Source organism: Papio anubis, chromosome 9, assembly GCF_008728515.1.
Source record: "Papio anubis isolate 15944 chromosome 9, Panubis1.0, whole genome shotgun sequence".
Lineage (NCBI taxonomy): Eukaryota > Metazoa > Chordata > Mammalia > Primates > Cercopithecidae > Papio > Papio anubis.
In genome coordinates, this window is record NC_044984.1 from 42,478,271 (window position 1) to 42,497,596 (window position 19,326).

At 55.3% G+C, this 19,326-nt stretch overlaps 1 protein-coding gene across 4 annotated transcripts; it reads right to left on the reverse strand.

Moving 5' to 3' along the window:
- Positions 1-22: 22 nt before the first annotated feature.
- Positions 23-19,314, reverse strand: RAPGEF3 (Rap guanine nucleotide exchange factor 3). 4 transcript variants are annotated; one of them, XM_031650433.1, is made up of 23 exons: positions 19,142-19,314; positions 18,457-18,669; positions 12,517-12,570; positions 12,324-12,430; positions 12,000-12,121; positions 11,643-11,817; positions 10,940-11,024; positions 10,530-10,590; positions 10,341-10,417; positions 9,998-10,144; positions 9,426-9,538; positions 9,061-9,149; positions 8,681-8,759; positions 8,321-8,471; positions 8,153-8,235; positions 7,385-7,508; positions 4,597-4,678; positions 4,141-4,287; positions 2,109-2,206; positions 1,515-1,640; positions 1,241-1,422; positions 905-995; positions 25-790 (listed from the first exon to the last, which is right to left on the reverse strand). In XM_031650433.1, the coding sequence occupies exons 1-23, from the start codon at positions 19,145-19,147 to the stop codon at positions 704-706; spliced, it is 2,499 nt and encodes an 832-aa protein (XP_031506293.1). In that variant the 5' UTR covers positions 19,148-19,314; the 3' UTR covers positions 25-703. The 4 variants fall into 4 exon arrangements, 3 of the variants coding, with proteins under 3 accessions (XP_031506294.1, XP_031506293.1, XP_031506295.1); XM_031650435.1 differs by having other exon boundaries at positions 26-790; positions 7,469-7,508; XM_031650434.1 differs by lacking the exon at positions 1,241-1,422 and having other exon boundaries at positions 23-790.
- Between the last annotated feature and the right edge of the window lie 12 nt (positions 19,315-19,326).

The window sequence follows — 19,326 nt, forward strand, 5'->3', positions numbered from 1 at the left end:
GAGCACGGGGCTTCCAGCCTCCCATTAGCACTGAGAAAATTCACAGCACTTAGAGGGGCCCCAAGTTTCTTGGAAAAGTCTGTCTCTGTCATCTCTCTGTCCCTTTCTGTCCCTGTCTCTCTCTGTCCCTCCCTCTCTCTCCCTTTCTCTCTCTGGAGAGTAAACTCCTTTGAACCCCTTGAGCCCCACGAGGTGGATTTTCTCTCAAGAGCTCCCAGGCTATGCTGATGAAGTACCTCTTCTCTGCTTCTCTCCAGAACAGTCAAAATCCTCAAAAGTTCCTGGAGGTGGGAGGTTCCACCCCCAAGTCTTTCCTCGCCTGTTCTACAAGCCCCTCGGAGCTCCTGAGGGGCAGACAGGCCCTGGTGCACCATGGGCGCTCCGTGCCAGGCCCTTGGGCTCTGGAGCCCCTGACGCTGCCCTGGTACCTCAGACCCCAGGACCGGACACCCACATGCTCCAGCCCAGTCTTCTCACAGGATCTCCTGCCCCCATGCAGACACACACTGAGGGCCAGAGTGCACCATGCAACCCCTATCCTAGTGCTGAACACCCCCTCCTCAGCCAGCTCCCCAAACTCACAGGCCGGAGCTAGGCCCCGGGCCGAGGTTGGGAACCCTGAAAGTGACAAAGGACAGGTATAGGGGCTGTGGGGAAGCCAAGAGTGAGGATGTCTGGAGGGCAGGGCTGAGCCAAGCTGATCCTAGCAGAGCCAGGCCAGGCAGGGCTGAGCACTCACCAGCAGCCTCTCGAGGGCGGAGTACAGCTTCCGGACTTTGTGCGGCAGCCGCTGTGAAAGGGAGGCAGATGAGCAGCTGCTCTGGGGGAGGCCCAACCCCATCCAGCACTCCCAGGAGGGCCTGAGGCCTGACCTCAGGAGGGGGGCCCTCCAAACCACACCTACCTCCCAGGTGTGGGCTAGGCGGCTGATGGCTGAGTTGCTGAGGCCAAACATGACGGCAAAGAAGGAATTGAGATTCTTCTGCTCCTTGAGGCTGTGAGCAGAAGACCCAGAGACCCTCAGGGTAAGGGAAGCAGCCACCCCCACAGTGTCCCCAGACAACGGCCAGGCCAGCCTCTGCAGAGACCCAAGCTGGATGCGGTGGGAAGGCAGAGGCTCCAGGAGACCCAGGGAACAAATAGGGTGGCAGATTTGGCAACATACTAAGCAAAGAGGGGAGTTTAGGAAAAGGTAGCCCAGGGACTCTGGCGACGCCCCACCCGCTGGACAGGGACTCACTGGGCCGCCAGCTTAATGAACTTCCTGAGCAGCTGGGCCCGGGGGCCGGGCACTGGGCAGAGACACAGCTCGGTGGCCACCCAGTACTGCAGCTCGTTGAAGCGGCGCATGAAGCGCTCCAGGTTGGCGGTGGTGACATCCCGCAGATGCTGGGGGCCCAGCGCATAGTAAATTAGCTCCACCTGGGCATGGGGCAGCAGGCGAGGTCAGTGAATGCCGAGCTGAGCCGGGCCTCCTGCCGCCTGCTCTCCTCCCCCAGCTCTGCTTCCCACACCTGGTGGATGCTGTTGAAGAGGCTCCAGTCGTGGTCCGTCAGCTGGCCTGCCAGGTCCTTGGCACTCACCAGGTCCAGCCCCTCAGCAGAGCCCACAGTGGGCCCCAGCTGGTCAGGGTGTGGGGTCTGCGGGTGGGAGAGTGCTCAGGGGGCTGCCTGAGGAATCCAGGGAAAGGCACAGGGTAGGGGGAGAGGGTTGGGGCAAGGACTCTATGCTCATGTTAGCAGGAGGGTTAGGAGGGCAGGAGCGGCGAGTAGAGGGTGTCTAGGGGCTGTAGCAGCTGGAGGATAGGGCTCCCCAGTGCCGAGACCCCTCCTTTTAGGCTCCTGTCTCCTGGGGAACCCCTAACTAGGGCAGGTCCTCCTCTTTCTCCTTGGGAGCTCCCAACCAGTGCTACCAGCCCCTGCCCTGCACAATCTTGGGAATTTCCCCATCAGCTGAAGCCCACTCCTTTCTCTGTATGCTGAGGACCCAGCAGCAGCCAGAGCCAGGCCCTTCCTCCCTCTTCTCCCTGGGACCCTCCCCAGAATCCACCCCTTCCAGGCTCAAAATAGATCTCCTCCCTGGGCCCTGGCACCCTGCCTGGTCCCTACCAGCTCATGCACTTCCTGTGGGTTGACAACAAAGAGCCGCTCATTGAGCCCCAGAGATGTGGCCACACCACGGGCATCTGGCTGCAGGCCAATGGCATCTGCAAAGACAGCAGTGGCGGCCTGGGTGGGGGAAGGGAGGGAGGCCAGGGACCAGCTGGAGGACAGGGTGGAAGAGATGTTTGGGAGGCTGGGAGGTTGTTTCTCCTCGTAGCGGGGTTGAAGTCCTGGGCGGGTGCTCAGAATACACAGGTACATGTGCCCACACAGCCACGCTGCCCAGGAAAGCACATCCAAGAGAATGAGAAAAGATCCTCAGTGAGTCAGGAAGAACCTGGGCAGGGTCTGATCCTCCCTCAGCCTCACTTTCCTCCCTGGTAAAATGGAGACAATAAGACTTGCCCTGACTATTTCATAAGTCAAATAAAATAATGTATATAAATAGTAGCTATAAGTATATGCTATGTATAAAAGCTCTTTGAAAACTGGGAAGTGTCTTACATAAGCCTTGGTGTTGATTTTCATCAGCTCCTCATGGACTGGGACTGTGCTTGAGTTCCCAGTCCCTAGAGCAGTGGCCTCCAAAGTAAGGCACATCAGATCATTCACATGCCTGGGGAAAATATGAGCTCTTCTACTTACATTTATTTTTTCTACCTGCTTTGCATTTCTACTCCATCAATTTCTATTTTATCTATCTTTATTATGATATTAATGTAGTAATATATGTGTATTACTTACAAACAAATATTCACACCGTGGGGTGCGGGTTTTAATTAAATATTGGTTATTGACATGGGTGTCAATCCAAGTGCTTTGGCGATCAGTGCTCTAAACAGTGCCTGGCACATAAGTAGGGTCTCAATACACATGCCCTTTGGGCAACTGCAACTCACCAGATGGCCAGCAGAGGGCAGTGCTTCCCAGGGCAGGGCACACAGGAGGCCTTCAACTCTCCCCACTTACTGAAAGGAGAAGGCTTTTCTTTTCTCATCCCCACTTCTTGAACGCCCCTAATTCTTGTCTGTCCTGGGTTCCAGCTGTCAGGCCCATGCCCTCCACAGAGAATGGTGGTTTTGAATGTTCCAGGTTCTCTGGAGGCCCATCTTAATAATCCTGAGCCCACCATGTTCTCAGCACTGACTTTGTGGCAGACCCTGTGCTGCTTTACACACATTAGCTCACTTAGTAGCCATTACAACCCTTTGGTAGATACAATTACAGTCCTCATCTAACAGGTGAGGAAATGCAGGCTCAGAGAGGTTAAGCAACTTCCCCAGCATCACACAGCTAGTAAATGGTGAGCCTAAGATGCCTTCACACGTCTGGGAGTCCACAGTCTATGCTCTTAACCATCAAGCTGACCTGTTTTACCTGCTGTGGTATCTCCAGCTCCTAACATATTGCTGGCTCATAGCTGATCCTCAAAAATGTTTGCTGAGTGACTAAACAAATGAAGACTACCTAAGTTCCAAGACCAGCTACTCTCACTGTGTGAGCTTGAGGAATAGCTCACACCCTTTGAGCTTCAGTGTTCTTGTCTGAAAATAGGATAAAAGTACCTGCACCTCATGAGATTGTTATTATTTCATATTAAATGACTAAACACAAATGATGATAGTAATAGCAGCTAATAGTTATGTATCACTATGTGCCAGGCGCCATTCTAAATGCTTTCATAGATGAACTCATTTGATCCTCACAGTTCCTCCAGGGGGCAAGTACTCCTACTATTCCCATTTTACGGATGATAAAACTGAGCACAGAGAGATGAAGTACCCTGCCGGAGGACACACAGATAAGGAGCTAAAGGGCTGGTGCCAAATGCAAGAAGCAGGCTCCAGAGCTCATGCTCTTACACACTGCATGAAATGCACTTCAAATAGATGCACTCCACCTCCCATGAATGCTAGCCATCATTCACACTGAGGAAGACGAGAAAGATGACAATGATGACAATGATCTTGACTGGGGGACCTGGGCGCAGATCTGAGGGGCCACCCTCCCTTGGGGTCTATCCAGGGGCATAACTCACCACCTGCAGAATTGACCTTCACCAGCACCTGCCCCTTGGTCCAGCCATCCTCCTGAGCCAACGCCGCCATCACCTCTCTCACAGACGCTGTCACAGGCAGCTGCAGGGTCAACACTGAGTGGTCTGGCAGGCAGATGTCATAGGGGACTAAAGAGGAGACCAGACTGAACTGTGGGAAGGGCCGCCTGATCTCTACCCCAGGAGGGAGAGGGCAGTTATTGCAGTAAGGGTGGGAGGAATCCCCAAGAGGCTGAGCTGCAGGTGGGGAGGCCCTGAGCAAAAAAAAGAGGTACAGGAGACAGATGTGGCCAGCAGCCTGGAACACAGACCCTGAGGAGTACAGCATGCCACCTTGGCCCAGGCACACCCAGGTCAAAAGCGACAACAGCAAGACAAGAGAGGCAGAGACAGCAGGGTGCAGATGTCAGGCGTGCCCAACTGGCTCAGACCACCAACCTTTATCCCCAACTCGGATGGCACAGCTGCTGCCAGGAAGGGGCTCGTCCTGGTTGGGGAGCCAAACAGGCAAGTTCCGGGCCTGGGAGGAAGAGGAATGAGAAAATAAGACTGGGAGGACGAGAGGAGAGCATGGAGGGAGGGATTGTGAGGGCCCTGTGTCACCAGGAGCACGGGCGCCACACAGCATTCACACCACCAGAGGGCTCTGCCTGCCACATTCACCTGAGCCCAGGTAAGGCACCTGGGACCAAGGCTCCAGGAGAAGACACAACGTGTCTAAGGGCGGGGCAAATCCATGCCCCTGCGTGTGTGTGCTTCTGCCTCTGCCAGATAGGTCCAGAGCAGTTCTGATATGAAAACTCTTCAGCTGTTGACTTGGATTTTTTCTTCCTTTCCCTCCAGCTACCATTTGCTACAAGCCAGGCATTATTCTGAGGATCTAAATATTCACAATGCACCTTTGACAAAAGCATTATTATTTCCATTTATGGATGAAATAAATGAGGCTCAGAGAGGTTAAGTAACATGCCCAAAGCCACACAGCTGCTAACTGGCAGAGTTGGAATCCCTGCTGCTCCTTTCCCTCTCTGTGCTCCAACACTGTGCCAGCGGCCCTGTCCCAGTCCACAGCAGAGATGCAGTGCGTGGAAACCACTGCCAAGCCTCTGCTGGTGGGGCAGCACCTACCAGGCAAGGCTCCTGACGCAGGTTCCCCTTCCCACCCTGCTTTTTTCCGACTCTGGTACTGACTCTGTCCCTCCTCCCAGCTCTGCGTATGGCAGATGCTCCAGGTTCAGACCTCAATCCATTGCTCTTCCCTACATTTTCAAATCTCAGGGCCCCCTGCAGAGTTCCTCACTGCCTCATATGTCGCCTGTACATGGGTGATTCCCAAAACTACCAGCAGTGCTGAACTCTCTTCCAAACCCTGGTCTCAAACACCCCCTGGATCCTTCCACATGAGTGATCCATTACCTCACACTCCATATACCCATCGGATCCTTGCATCCTGCCTCCCAGACCACTCTGCTCCCCAGCCATTCTCCCAGGCTCCAGGCTCCTCCACACTTCCTGTAGCTTGTCATCTTGCTTTGAGGATTCTTCTTTGAAATGGGTCTCCCATGCCCCCTCCTCCCCTGCCCAGGCTAATTTCAGTTCCACCTGCCCACGAGGCCTCACTCCTTATCTACTCCAATGGCCCAACTATGCTCCTCCTCCTCCCTCCCAGGTGCCTCCAACCCTCCTCCTCCAGTCTGCCTGACCAGAGCCCCGTGAAGCTCCCGCCCTCGGCTTCAATGGCGGCCACTGTTTGCTGGAGAAAGCCCAGGCTCTTTAGCTGACCTATTCAAAACACAAATCAGACTTTGCCAACCTTGGCTCAAACCCCTTCAGTGGTCTGCACTGCTCTTAGGACAAAGATCAGACCCCCTGGCCCTGGCCCATGGGGCCCTGCCCACTTCCTGCCTGCTCTGGGGCCCTGCTCTCACTCTCGCTCCTCCAGGGATCCTCCTCCTGGGTTCCCTTTCCTCCTGGGTTTGCCCGCCAGGTATCCTCTTCTTCCTCCACCCTCGCCCCCTGCAGCTCTCAGCTCCAGTAGTCGCTTACATGGGACACTTTCCCTGAATCTGCACTGGAGTCGGCCCTTCCCCTCCCATTTTCAGGAGCCGACTCCAGTGCAGATTCTCAGAAAGTGTCCTGTGCCACTGCACATCACGGGTTGTTTAACTGCTCTGCCCCTTGCCTGACTGCAGCCCCACAGGCCAGGGCTGAAGTGCAGCATCAGCACCTAGCACAGTGCCCAGCCCGCGAGGGTGAGCCCACATCAGTTTCTGAGCGTCAGCCAAGAGCCAGGCAGCATGTGAGCAAGGAGAAGCGGAGGTGGGGGCCCGCAGGAGGGAAGTCAATCCTCCAGTGGGATGGGAGAGAGACCAAAGGACAGAAAGCAAGTAGGCAAAGAAAACAACTCCACCTGGCAAGAGTGCTTTGAAGAAAATCACAGAGGACACCACGGCACAGCCCGGTGGGGAGAAAGGGGAAGGTGCTCCAGATAGGGAGATGGGAGGGGGCCTGTCTGGGAACCCAGCATTTGGCTGAGATGAGAACAAGAAGGATCCTGTCAGGCAGAGCCAGAGAAAGACGCTTCCAGGCTAAGGGATAAGTACAAAGGTCCTGAGGGGATAACAGGCTTAGCCTTCGGAGGAGAAGAAGCCAGTGAGAGCCTCCAGCAGGCAGAGGCTGGGACGCACAGTAGGCTGGGAGCACGGGGAGCCTGCTGGCCGGTGAGGCCCCTGGATTTTATTCCCAGTGCAGCCCTCCCCACCACCAACCCACTCTACCTTTCCAGTTCTTTCTCCCACCATTCCTCAACCAAATCCTGGCTGCAGTCACATCTTCTCAAATCCTGGCTGCAGTCACATCTTCTCGTCCCCTCTTTGCTTCCCTTTAAGCCCCAGCTGAGAATGGCCTGGGGCCACCTCTGACTTTCCAGGGAGGGGCCTCACCTTCCTCTGAGCTCCCATAGCACTGGCCACCAGGAGCCCTGTGGGCCTCAGAGGCCAACTCCAGCCACCATTCCTTATCTCCCAGGCTCTACCTGTGGGCATGAATTACCTCCCAAAAGGAATAAAAGGCCCATGGAGTCAGGGAGTGGGGGAGGAGGGAGACCGCCTTAGGCCTCTGCGCCTCCGGGCACGGCCTGGCCCAGGGCACCACATGCAGCAAGGGCCCTGTGAACACCTGTCACAGACCCAAGGGTGTGTCTGTGGGAGGAGAGCTTCCCACGCACACAGAGCCCCTCAGGGTCAGGGGGTGAAGGAGGGGCCTGCAGTCCAGGAGGAGCAGAGGAAAGAAGCTGGGGCCAGGCAGACACCTTCATCTGAGGAGATGCATTCCCACAGCCGTTCTCCAACCTGCGGACAAGAGAGAAGGGAGGTGAGCAAGCCCGGGTATTCCTGGGCCAGCAGCAGGGAGGCCCCTGGGGCTCTGGATTCCCCCCGGCCCTCACCAGTGGTTCAGAGGTAAGCACTACCAGGTAAGTATCACATACAGAGGGGCAAACACGGTCTTGAAACCAGGCCCCTGGACTTTGTGATTTTCCAAGGCCAGGAGGGGAAGGAAAAAGTTAAAGGCAGATGGAGACCCAGGGTTTCAGATCAAGTGCTGTTTCAGATGAGCTCCCGATCCCCCTGAATCTCAGCTGCTCCCGTGGGAACACCTGCAAGGGTGAAGGTAAAGTCTAGGAAATGTACTGGGCGGGGCTGGCAGAAACTGGCACTGAGGGTATTTGGTAATAAATGCATGCCCAATGGAGGAAGTGAGAACAGCAGGTACACTCAGGATATGAGAATGAATAAATGAATGAGTGCATGACGCATGAGAATGGATGGACGTGTGGCGTGAGGGTGAACAGCAAGGGGACTGATAAGAACAAGGAATTGAAGTAAGTGGTTCAGCCTGGATCTGAAGCCAAGTGCTTGACTCCAGAGCATATGCTCTTGGTCCCCGTGGCACTGCCAGTTATGGAAATGACAAATTAACGGAATCAAAGCATCACCTGTGGTGTCGCCGCCTCTCTGGCCACTGCTCCCTCAGCAGGTTGCTGAGTCGGGCGTCCCTGCCCACCAGGTCCGAGAGTTTCTAAGAAGAGCCAAGATGCATTGAGATGGCTGTAGCTGTGTCCACCTCGGGCAGCCCAGCCCTGCTGTGCCTCACTCTCAGGTACCTGGAGGAAGCTGGTAGCCACAGGGTCAGTGTGGAGCATGGAGCCATACAGGGCCACCCACTGGCTGACCAGCCGCAGGATCTGCTGCCTCTTGTTGCAGATGTAGGTGCTGCGTTCCTGCTCACTGCCACCCGCAGGCTCCGCATGGAAGGTGGGCACCAGTCAAGGGAACCACAATATCCAACCAGGGCCACCCACCTGAGGCAAAGGACGGGCAGGATGCCCAGGCCCCAGGCAAGCTGGGCCTGGCAGCAGGCTGGCATTTAGAGGACTCAGCACAGCCACACTGGTAAGATTCTCTCAACCCTATGCACCATCCTATCCCCTACACACACCATCCCCGTGGGGCTGGAAGGATATTGGTGCAGAAGGGCGGCACAGAGTTGGGCGCTGGGCATGAAGACCCTGTGGGTCAGGAGGAAGTCGCTGAGGAATGTCTCTGTAGGGCAGGGTAGGGGGATGGGAGGAGGCTTCAGAGGCCAAGTCTGCTGAGCACAGGTGTATGGACAGATGGAAGGACCTTTCCCCACATCCCACCACCTGCAAGGTACCAGCAGTGTCCAGCCCCTGTGATAGTGCCCCCCACTAAGCCAAGAGCACAGGTAAGAGGACTTATTGCCAACCACTGTACAGACCAATCCAGCATTCGGTGAGGTCAGATGCAGGGTACCTGGCTCTCTCCCAGGCTGCATGGACCACCCAATGAGTCAGAAAGCAGGCAGGGTGTCTCTTGCCCTTACCTGTTGGGTCATGAGCACTGGAATCTGGTCCCATGGCCTCCAACAGGAGCTCTAGGATCTTCTCTGGGGTACCAGACATCACTGTATACCTAGCAGAAATGGCCAATCTATGGCACTGGTGCCACCACTCCCCACTCCCACACCTGGGCAGACATCAATAACCAATTACATCATTTTTCTCGATTAGCCAGCCCTGTCCCACCTTAGGGCAGGGAAGAGACTGACTCAGCGGGTGCATCCTGGTCCCTCAATACCTCTCCATCCACGGGTGGCCAGAGGGCAGGGATATGACACAGGGGAAGGGAGCAAAGACTGGGAAATGAAAGGAGAGACAGTGTGGAGAGGGAGCATGGCAGGTATGTTACCGGTTCCTGCCTGGGGTTGGGGGTCGAGATGGGCCGGCGCCCTGAGAGGCTCTCTCCAGCACCAGCACCACTTTGCCATGTTCTTCCAGCCGCATGGTCTTTGCCTCCACATCCTGGAGAAAAGGCCACACCCCATGCTCAACACATGATGTTCCAGCTTTAGACCCTCTCATCTACCTCCTTTATTCCAGCCCCTGAGCCCCATGAGGGTCCCACAGGGACCCACAGCCCTTCTCCCACCTCTGACTTTGGCTCCACCTCCTCAGCCTTCCCTTCCTTCCATGCATCCTTCCTGTCCCACAGCCTAGTCCCCTGCCCCGTGTACACTCATCCTTCCCCTGGTCTCCCACACTGCGCCTGAGGTCACTGGTCTCGCTGAACCCCTGCTGTGCCCTATGGGCTTCACCTTCTCACACATACCCAGGGCCATGGTCCCCACTGCCAGCCGTCATAGCCCAGCGTCTCCTACCTGCCCTGCTTCTTACAGGCCCTCTGCTCTGGTCCCTACTCCTCGCCCCACATCACTTCTCTGGACGAACGGCCCCTGCCCTCCCCGACCCCAGCAGCAGCACCTTGATGATACGGTTGAAGTCCTGCTTGTCCACACGCAGGAAATGACAGTTGTCTTCTCGCAAGATGATGGTGGCTGCCCGGGGTGCATCATTCACCAGAGCCAGCTGTCCAAAGTCATCTCCCTCATGCAGGGTGGTCACCAGCCCCTGCAGCCAGGCCTCAGTCTCAGCCCACCCCTGCCAGCCCCAGCCCTTGCCAGGACAGACCCACAGCAGGAAAACAACCCAGACAGGAGACACAGAGGGTCAGCAGCAGTAGACTAACAAAGGCACTACCCATGAGGAACGGACCAGGGAGCAGTTAGGATCCAGGGCACTGGGGCGGGGAGGAGGGAGGACTCACCTTGCCATGGGTCACCACGTTGACAGATCCCTTCCAGATAATGTACCATGAAGTGCCCTTGTCCCCCTGGCTGAACACTGACAGAGGCATACCTCAGACCAGGCCCTCCTGGCACCTACCACTCCTTCACACATCCTTCTGCCCATGTTCAGGCCCTGTGCCTGGCTTCTTGTGCCCTGCTGGACTTACACACGGTCCCTGCCTTGCTGTGTGGTTCAAAGAGCAGAACAGCCGCTAATTCTCGCTTCACCTGTGTGGTGGAGATAGGAGAGTCGGTGGTGACAAGTTCATGTGCAGAGCAGCCAGGCTTTTGCTAGGGGTGTGGTTAGGTCCAAAGACACAAGTGCTGAGGGACAGAAATGTGGCCAGGTCAGGTGTTTCCAGGATTTGGCAGGAGACAAAGCAAGTGGAGAAAATGGGCTGAGAGAGGCGGAAGGATTTTCAGACAGAGTAGCGCTGGGGGCAAGAAATCAGACTGAAAATTTCCAGCCACAGATGGAAGTGGAGAAATGCCCTCTGGCCCAGCAGTTGAGTTTCAGGGAAGTCACAGGAAGAGGAGATGCCTGGGACAGGGCAGGGCTGGGAGGGGCGGGACTGACCGAGTTGGAGAGGTGGGCTACAGCCTTGATGTGCAGCAGCTCCTCAAAGATGAGGTCCAGCTCTTCATCCGTGCGCTGACCTGGGCTGCAGGGACAGGAGGGATGGGAGCACACCGTGAACTGTGGGCCCGCCAGGCGCAGGGAGCCACTCTACCCACCCAGCCGAAGCCCAGACGGTGCCTCAGCAGTGACGGTTATCAGCAGCGGCTAACCTTTACTGAGTGCGCACATGTGGCAGCGCCTGTGATGAGCATTTTGCATGCATTGTTTCACAACAAGCCTAAGGAGCAGTTCAATTATCCTCACTTGACAGAACAGGAACTAGCATGGGGAGGCTCAAGGTCACCCAGCCAGTAGCCGGTCCAGCTGGAATTTGAACCTGGACCCACCGGACTGCAGTTTCCAAAACTCCCTTGCTTTCAGCCACAACTGTGTCTCTGAGTGGGAAGGGTCCTCAGAGATCCCCCTGGCCCAACACCCTCATTTACAGAGGAAGAAACTGACTTGGGGTCGGTTTGGGAGTGTGGAGGGATCCAGGTCACACAGTGAGTCCATGGCAGTCAGGGCCAGGGGCTTCTGGGCCAGCCAGGTTCCCTTCCCTCCACAACAGGTGAGGGATGTCCCCAGAGATCAGTGTGAGAAACCATGGAATCTGAGTGCTATGTGGGGTCTGGGGTCACGGGGTGCAGGGATTCTGACTCACGGCTTTCGAAGTGCCACAGTGAGCAGGGCGTCAGGCCCCCGCTGGGAGAGCAGGGCCACAGCTTCAGCCAACTCCTCCTCCATCTCATGAGCTCCCACGGGCTCGGGCTCGGGCTCGGGCCCGGGGAACCGGTAGAATTGGGCATCTCGGTCCTGGAAGGCCCAGTCGTGTTTCACTGGGGGGCAGAGGCCCAGGCATGGGGGAGGAGAGGAAATTGAGGCCATGTGGATATGAAACCCCACAGCAATGCCACCCGTCAGCACTCCCCAAGTAATGCCTGCTTCCCAGGACTGCCCTGTCCTGTCCCCATCACTGCCCAGCCCAGCCCGGGGCACCCCACCCTGGGCTCGGGCTCACCATGGCAGAGGGCACCTTCATCCAGCAGCACCTGGCAGATTCCCACAACTTGGCTCCGGGAATGGACCCCAAGTCCCAGGGCCAAGATCCCATCCACCAGCTCCCTGCCAGAGCAGCACTGCCTATGGAAGGTAGAAGGGGACAGGCCAGTGGAAGGAGGGTGGCAGGGAGAGGGAGGAACTCTGCATTAGAAAGGCACCCTCTGAGGTCCAAGCCTGGTTCGTCCCTCTGCTAGAAGCAGGGTGAGGCCCAGGTGCCTGAAATAGAGTGGAACGGAGAGAAAGCAGGGAGGCTGGGCAGGGACGCAGCAGGGCCTCCACTCACCGATAGAGCCTAAGGTGGTACTTCCGGTCTCGGATGAGGTTTGGGCAGGTGGCCAGCAGTTGCCGATGCAGCTGCCTCCCAGCCCTGAGCACCCGCTCTGTGGAGGCCTTGGAAGGAGGAAGAGCACAGTGATTCAGGCTCTGAACCCCTCATGGTGCTGCCTGTCCCAGCTCCACCCCACCCAGGCTTCTACCTGCTCCAGGCTCTCGCTGAAATCCAGGGATTCCTCACTGTTGGTGAGTGGTGTCTGGAGGCAGCAGGGAAAGTGTGCACATCAGTGTGAGGCCTTCAAGCCCAGCTCTTGGATACCTCCCCTCCCCCATCACTTCCACCCTTGCCTAGGCCCCAACCCCAAATGCATCCATGTGGCCATTTATTCAGCAAATAAATATTCACTCAGCACCCTGTGCCTCGGGCATCGCCTCTTCCCACCCTGCCATCCTGATCACCAGACCCAACCCAAAGACTGCCTCCTTACAGGTGAGAGCCCCAAGGCACCCATTCTGCTTACTCAGGGCCCAGGGGTGCCCACACCCCCAGGTGAACTGCCACTGTTGGGGGAAAGAAGTGAAGGAGCTGAAAGAAGCATGAGAACATGAGATAAGAAGGCCCGTGAGACGGAAGCCAGGATGTGAGCAGCTCAGGAAGCCTAGGAACGACCACTCCTGGGCTGGGGTCACAGGCCTGGTCCCCAGCCAGCTTCTGTGCCCTTCCACAGGCCCGTGAGCAGGTCTCTTGCCATCTCTGGGCCTCGGATCAGCCTGGTAGTTAAAAACACAAACGCTGGAGCCAGGCTCCTGGATTCAAATCTGCTCCCCTACTGATTGAAGATGTGACCTGAAACAAGTGATTTAACCTCTCCCTCCCGACCTGAGTTTCCTTAACTATAAAATCTATAAAGCACTAATGATACCAACTCATGAGGCTTTGGGAGAATTAAATGAGCTGCTACACGTCGAATGTTTAAAGCATTGCCTGGCATAGAGCTGTATGCACATGTTAGCTAGTACTCATCTGTGAGGCATTAGGGTGGGGCTGCTTGCTGGAAAGCGTCTTTCTTCTCTGAGATGTTGCCAGCCCATGCCCTGCAAGAGTGAATAAGTCCTTGGTGGCACACAGGACTGGCTCAGGAAGACGCACTTTGTCACGGAAACACTGCTTAGTAAGGATTCCCTGCCGTTGGTAACAATCAAGCCATTTGGAATTCCCAGGCCTGTATACCCTGGAATAATGGCCAAGAAAGCCCCTCACGACCCTTCTCTTCCTGCCACCTGAGAACTGGGGTTTGTGGGCATCTCTGGACAAGATGCTCTACCGTCTATGAGCCGTCTCAAAGAGCTCACTGTACAGTTTACAAAGCACTTTACAGTTTACAAAGCACAACCACCCCCTTGATTTCACTGGATCTCATGTAAAATAGGATCAGATGTAAAATAGGCAGAGCAGGCATTGTCTGTCCTCTGTGACTTACGAGGAAATAAAAGCCTGGAGGTGAGGTACCTTGTGTAACTCAGTCGTGCACACTTGGGACAGCCAGACAGCTGTGGAGAAGTTCAAGTTCCCACCCAGAAGTGCTCCCATTCTCAGTCTCCCCACACCCACCCCACCTACCCCTTTCCTCTCCCCTCACCAGCCACCTCTCTCCTAGCTTCCCATCTGCCCTCGGGTCCCTGAAAACGACCTGCCGGGGAGTTGCAGTACAACCAGGCCTGGTGCTGGCAGGGCCCTAAGCACAGGCATCTTGGCACTGCGTGCCCAGGCAGAGGCCTAAGGTCTGGCATGCGCAGGCGCCTGGCCCAGGGCTGGGCGGAAGTCACTAGGTGTCCCAAGGGTATCCCTGCCCAGGTCATGGGGCCGAGCCCAGTGCCAGACACAGAGCCCTGGAGACTTAACGACAGGAAATGAGGAGGAGGAGGAGCCAGGGAAGGGAGGAAGGGCAGGAATGCTACCCAGCCAGCCCCCTGTGTAGGAACAAACAGTGCCTGAGTGCTAATGACTTGTTGTTGTTCATGTCAAAATGCCCAGGTGGCCCCAGTCCCTGCCCCAACTCCCACTGGAGCCCACAACCCAGGCTCCAGCACCAGCCCCTTCCTGGTATTATTCTGACCTGGAAGAGGGCACATTAGGAGGGGAGGTGCCGGGTCACATGGCCAGGCTGGTCATTTCCTGTCCTCCCCCAGGGGATGAGCATGCAGGTCAGAGAATAGGCCCTAGCCCATGAGCACAGAGGAAGGGACCTTAAGGAATCCCTCTCATTTTGACAAGGAAAGCAAAAGCCCAGAGAGATCACACAACTATTTAGAAAGGTAAGATTCTACTGAGTAACTCTGCTACTGGTGCTGACCCCAGAGGTAGGTATTTGTTTCCTATTTCACAGCTAGAGGAAAGAAAGCTCCAAGGTTCTACAACCTGCCCTAACTGTTGGTCAGTAAGGGCACCAGGATTCATACCTGTGTCTGTCTGATTCCAAAGGCCATGCTCTTAGCATTACGCCCTACCGTCCGTCTCCCATGATGCCTATCCCCATGTTTCCTCAGCTTTGTGCTATGGACACAGACAGTAGAGGTATTCTGCCTTCAGGCAAGTTCCGTGGGCAAGTAAGTTTGGAAACCACTGGGTTAGACAAAGGTAGATAGGTTTGTTACTCTACCCTTTCTGTGCCCCCAGGATGTTTGTGTGCATGGCAACCTTCTAGGATGGGGGCGAGAGAGGGCTGCTATTCAAGGTCAGTGGTCAAGTGTATGGGCTCCACAGCCAGATGCTTGGGTTCAAATCCTAGCTTCTGCATTACCATCTGGTTATGTGAGCTCGTGCTGATTACTGAAGTTCTCAGTGCTTCAGTTTCCTCGTCTGTAAACTGGGGTTGATGATAAGAATAGTACCTATCACAAAGGGTTATGAGGATCAAAAAGTTAATAACATAAAGTACTTGGAATGGTGCCTGGATCATAGTAACTACTTAGTAAATGTTAGTTGACTTGATCAGATGTTATTATTTCATGATGGGCCCTATTATCAGGACGCAGTGCAAAAAAAAAAAAAAAAAAAAAAAAAACCTATACCATGTCAGTTTCAGGGTTCTCAGTTGGAAAGAAGTAGCTGATATGGGTCAAGGTGAAGGTCCTCACCCACTCCCTCCTCTCATTCCTGAACAGAAAGGTTTCAGGGTGGAAGAGGAGGCGCTAACTCCCCTGGCACCAGCACTGTGGCCTGCCCCACCCTCACTCTCTGTCACTGAATGTCAGAGCCGGGCTGGAGAGACAGGCACAGAGCCAGACAGCCTGGGGACCTGTCAGACCAGTTCCCTTGGGCCATAGCTAACATGTTAGGCTAAAGCTGCTTGTGGTGGGACAGGGGAAGGGTGCATGGGGTTAGGTGATGCCTTAAGGTGTCGGTGTTACTATTTGTAGCAAGAGAGAAGTGCAGCGTGGTGGTTATGTGATTATGAGCTTGGACTCTGCAGCCAGATTGCCTAGGACCAAAGCCCAGCTTTGTCGCTTAGCAGCTGTGTAACTCTGAACCTGTCACTTAACCTCTCTGTGACTTCGTTTTCACATCTATAAAATGGAGATGATGACATTAATACCTATCTCACAGGGCTGTTGTGAGAATTATTTGATATGATAAAGGTAAACCTCTTACAATAATGTCTGGCACATAAGTACTGTATAACTATTAGCTGCTGCTATTATTTGGACAGATTGGATGAAAGTGTGTTCTCTGAGTTACAAAATAGGGTCACTTCCCCAAAAACAGTCGCACAAAGAGAATCATCTCAGACTTCCCTGAGCTCATAGAACCCACCAGAGGTCACTGATCTTGCCCCTGCCCCCAGACGTCAGACAAGGTCTCACCTCCCCCCTCATGTTTTCCAAAGATGTTCTTCCATTCCATTCCAGTGTCACCTTTGCCATAGCTGTTAAGTCTTATCTTAGTCTGTATCTAACTGCAAGCTCTCCTACTGTAACCCGCCTGCATTTTCTCTTGTCCTGGTCTAGGTAGGAACGGAAAGAGCTGTCTTCAGACTTCTTCTCTGGGAGGTTAATGGGTTTTCCCCTTGGCTTTCGAAGAGGGAGGTCTGGCATCAATAACTGGCAGTGCTGTCTTCCTGGGACTCAGGCTCCACCCCTTTACCGTGGGTGTGCGTGCTCACAGCTGGCACTCATTCATTCCCTCATGGAAGCCTTCCCTGGGCTAAAGGCATCATCAAGAGGTAAGAGGTACAGCTTCACAGGTACCCAGAGCCTCTCAAACACAGGAATGATGGAATGAAACCTCCCCACCCCAGTCCCCAAAGATGGTCATCAGAAGAGGGAGCAGCCGCCTGCCTCTAAACACTAAAAATCTAAGTTCCCTCTAGTCACCAACGCCCGCCTGGCAGGGAAGGGCCTTGTTTCTGTGCCTTTGACCCCATTTACACTCCAGCAACCTTCACCCCCACCTCTCCAGCCTCCCCACGCACACCAGCCCTTCATTTCTGGGGGCTGAGGGGAGTCAGGAAACAGCCTGGTGGCCTCCTCCACTCCCTCCCAGACTTCAGGTCCCAGGGGATCCTCCAGTGACCTCATTGTCCTGGCACCTGACCTTCTCCCTACCCCCTACCTTGCCTCTGCAAGCTGGGAAGGGGACAGGAAATGCACAAATAATTATAGCCTAAGAGGGAAAGAGGGAGGGAGGGTTCCAGCCCACTGGCTCCAGGCAATAGGTACAGCCAATGACCCAGAGAAGAGAGCTGGAGGGGTAGCGGGGGAGGACCCAGATTCATGATAAGGAAGACCCTAGTAGAGAACAGCTCTACCAGTACTGACACCTGGACTCTCCTCTCAATTCTGAGTGCAAAGAGGAGCCCCTCATCTTGGTGGGTCTCAGTTTTTTCAACTCAGCCTCAGCGTAAATGGCAGTTGGGCAAGGTAGGGGGAAGGAGGGAGAAGGTAGTGGTTATTCTACTAGAAAGCACTTGCCAATAAGAAATGAACTCTCGGCCAGGTGCAATGGCTCATGCCTGTAATCCCAGCACTTTGGGAGGCTGAGGCAGGCGGGTCACAAGGTCAAGAGATCGAGACCATCCTGGCCAATATGGTGAAACCCCAACTCTACTAAAAATACAAAAATTAGCTGGACATGGTGGTGCACAGCTGTAGCCCCAGCTACTCAGGAGGCTGAGGCAGGAGAATCGCTTGAACCTGGGAGGCGGAGGTTGCAGTGAGCCGAGATGGCGTCACTGCACTCCAGCCTGGTGACAGAGGAAGACTCCAGTTAAAAAAAAAAAAAAAAAAGAAAGGAAAAAGAAAAAAGAAATGAATTCTCCTGGCCAAGCGCGGTGGGTCACGCCTGTAATACTAGCACTTTGGGAGGCCAAGGCAGGTGGATTGCTTGGGCCTAGGAGTTCAAGACCAGCCTGGACAACATAGCGAAACCTGGGTGGACACATGCAGTAAAGATGTAACTGAATCTCAAGCTAAGCTACTCTATTTAGTCTCTGCCGATTTGGATAGTACACCCATTATCTTGCCTCCCAAATCCCACCATTCTTTCCCCTTCCTGCTCTCTCCTTCATTCTTTCAGGTCCAGAAATGTTTCTCACTAGCAAAGGGCACTTCGGTCATCTCAGATTCTCCAAATGTCTCAGAATCCTTCCCTGAGACCCCAAAGGCAGGTACCAAGCAGCGTCCACATGACCACCTCACCCCAAGCCCAAAACACAGCATTAGCACAGTTCAGTAACTCACTAAAGGAGAATGCTGCCACAGTGACGTACCCAAGAACCGTAACCAAGCTTACCTCACTCCAACCCCTTGACCTGGCCCCTATACCTCCCACCTTCACCTGGAGAGAACACACAAGCACTTCACTCAATGCCTGGCTCACAGAGGTGACAGAGAACAAATCCTGTTCCCCTTCCCCCTATGCCCAGAGACATTTGGGCAGAACACACACACAGACACACACTTTGCAGCTGTGTGAGCCACCCACGCATACTGCAGACAAGCTTCCTGACCCACTGTCTACGGCAGCTGTACCACTCTACACCCCCAGAGCAAGCTGGACCACCAGCAGCATGCCGAGCCACGATCCAGGCCCCCCTCTAGCCCTGGTACTGACCCTGGCACCTGGGCAGGTGAAAGGGACTCACCCAGCGCAGCCCCTGGATGCAGCTCGGACGCTGGTGCTCCAGCAGCAGCTGGTAGGAGCAGCTTCGGGGCCGGTGCATCTTCCTCAACACCATGTTGAGTAGTGTCCCCTCCGGCACCACGTCAGGGAGGGGTCCCACCCGCGGTGCTCCCAGAGCTGGGCTATCCTCCACAGCCAGGCCCACCTGCCAGCAGCTCTCACCTGGCCAGCCCACCTGTGACACAGGGAGGAAAGTGGACAGCCATGGGACGGGACTGGAGCAGCTGGACCACAGTTCAACTGCCCCAGGCAGAACTACTTCCTTAGAGTCCTCTGGACTGGTCAGGCGGAGGTGCTGCAGCCCTGCCAGGAGCTGGGGGGAGGAACAGGAAGACCTTTACTGGGGCCTGCCGGTCTGGCGCACTTAGGGGTCTCCAGCTGGCTCTTGGAAAAGATCAGGCCCTTTTTAGCCCTCTTTGGAATTCTGTCCCATCTCACTGCCCATGCCCCTGCAGGGATCTCCACCACCTCCCAGTATGAGGCTGTAGATTTACTGGGTCTCCCAGAAATGCAGCTTCTGCTCAAACCCTTCTCCCCTCCTCCTCAGCCCTGACCAACCCTCTCTCTCCCACCCAAACTCCCCACCGTGTCAGCTTCCTCTCCCACCCTCTCCTGCTCCTCTTCAACCCTGACCCCACCTTACCCACCTTCATGTTTCTTTTCAAGCTCGCACAGCAGTGCAGGCTCTAACAAAAGGCTGGGCGGTCCCCAGCGACCCCCATCAGCTTTGATAAGGGAATCGGGAGGGAGCCGGTGCGTAAGTCCAGGTACAGCGAACGGGGCCAGTGCCTAGCTGGACCGGCTGCCAGGGCAGCAGGATGCAGGGCTCGGT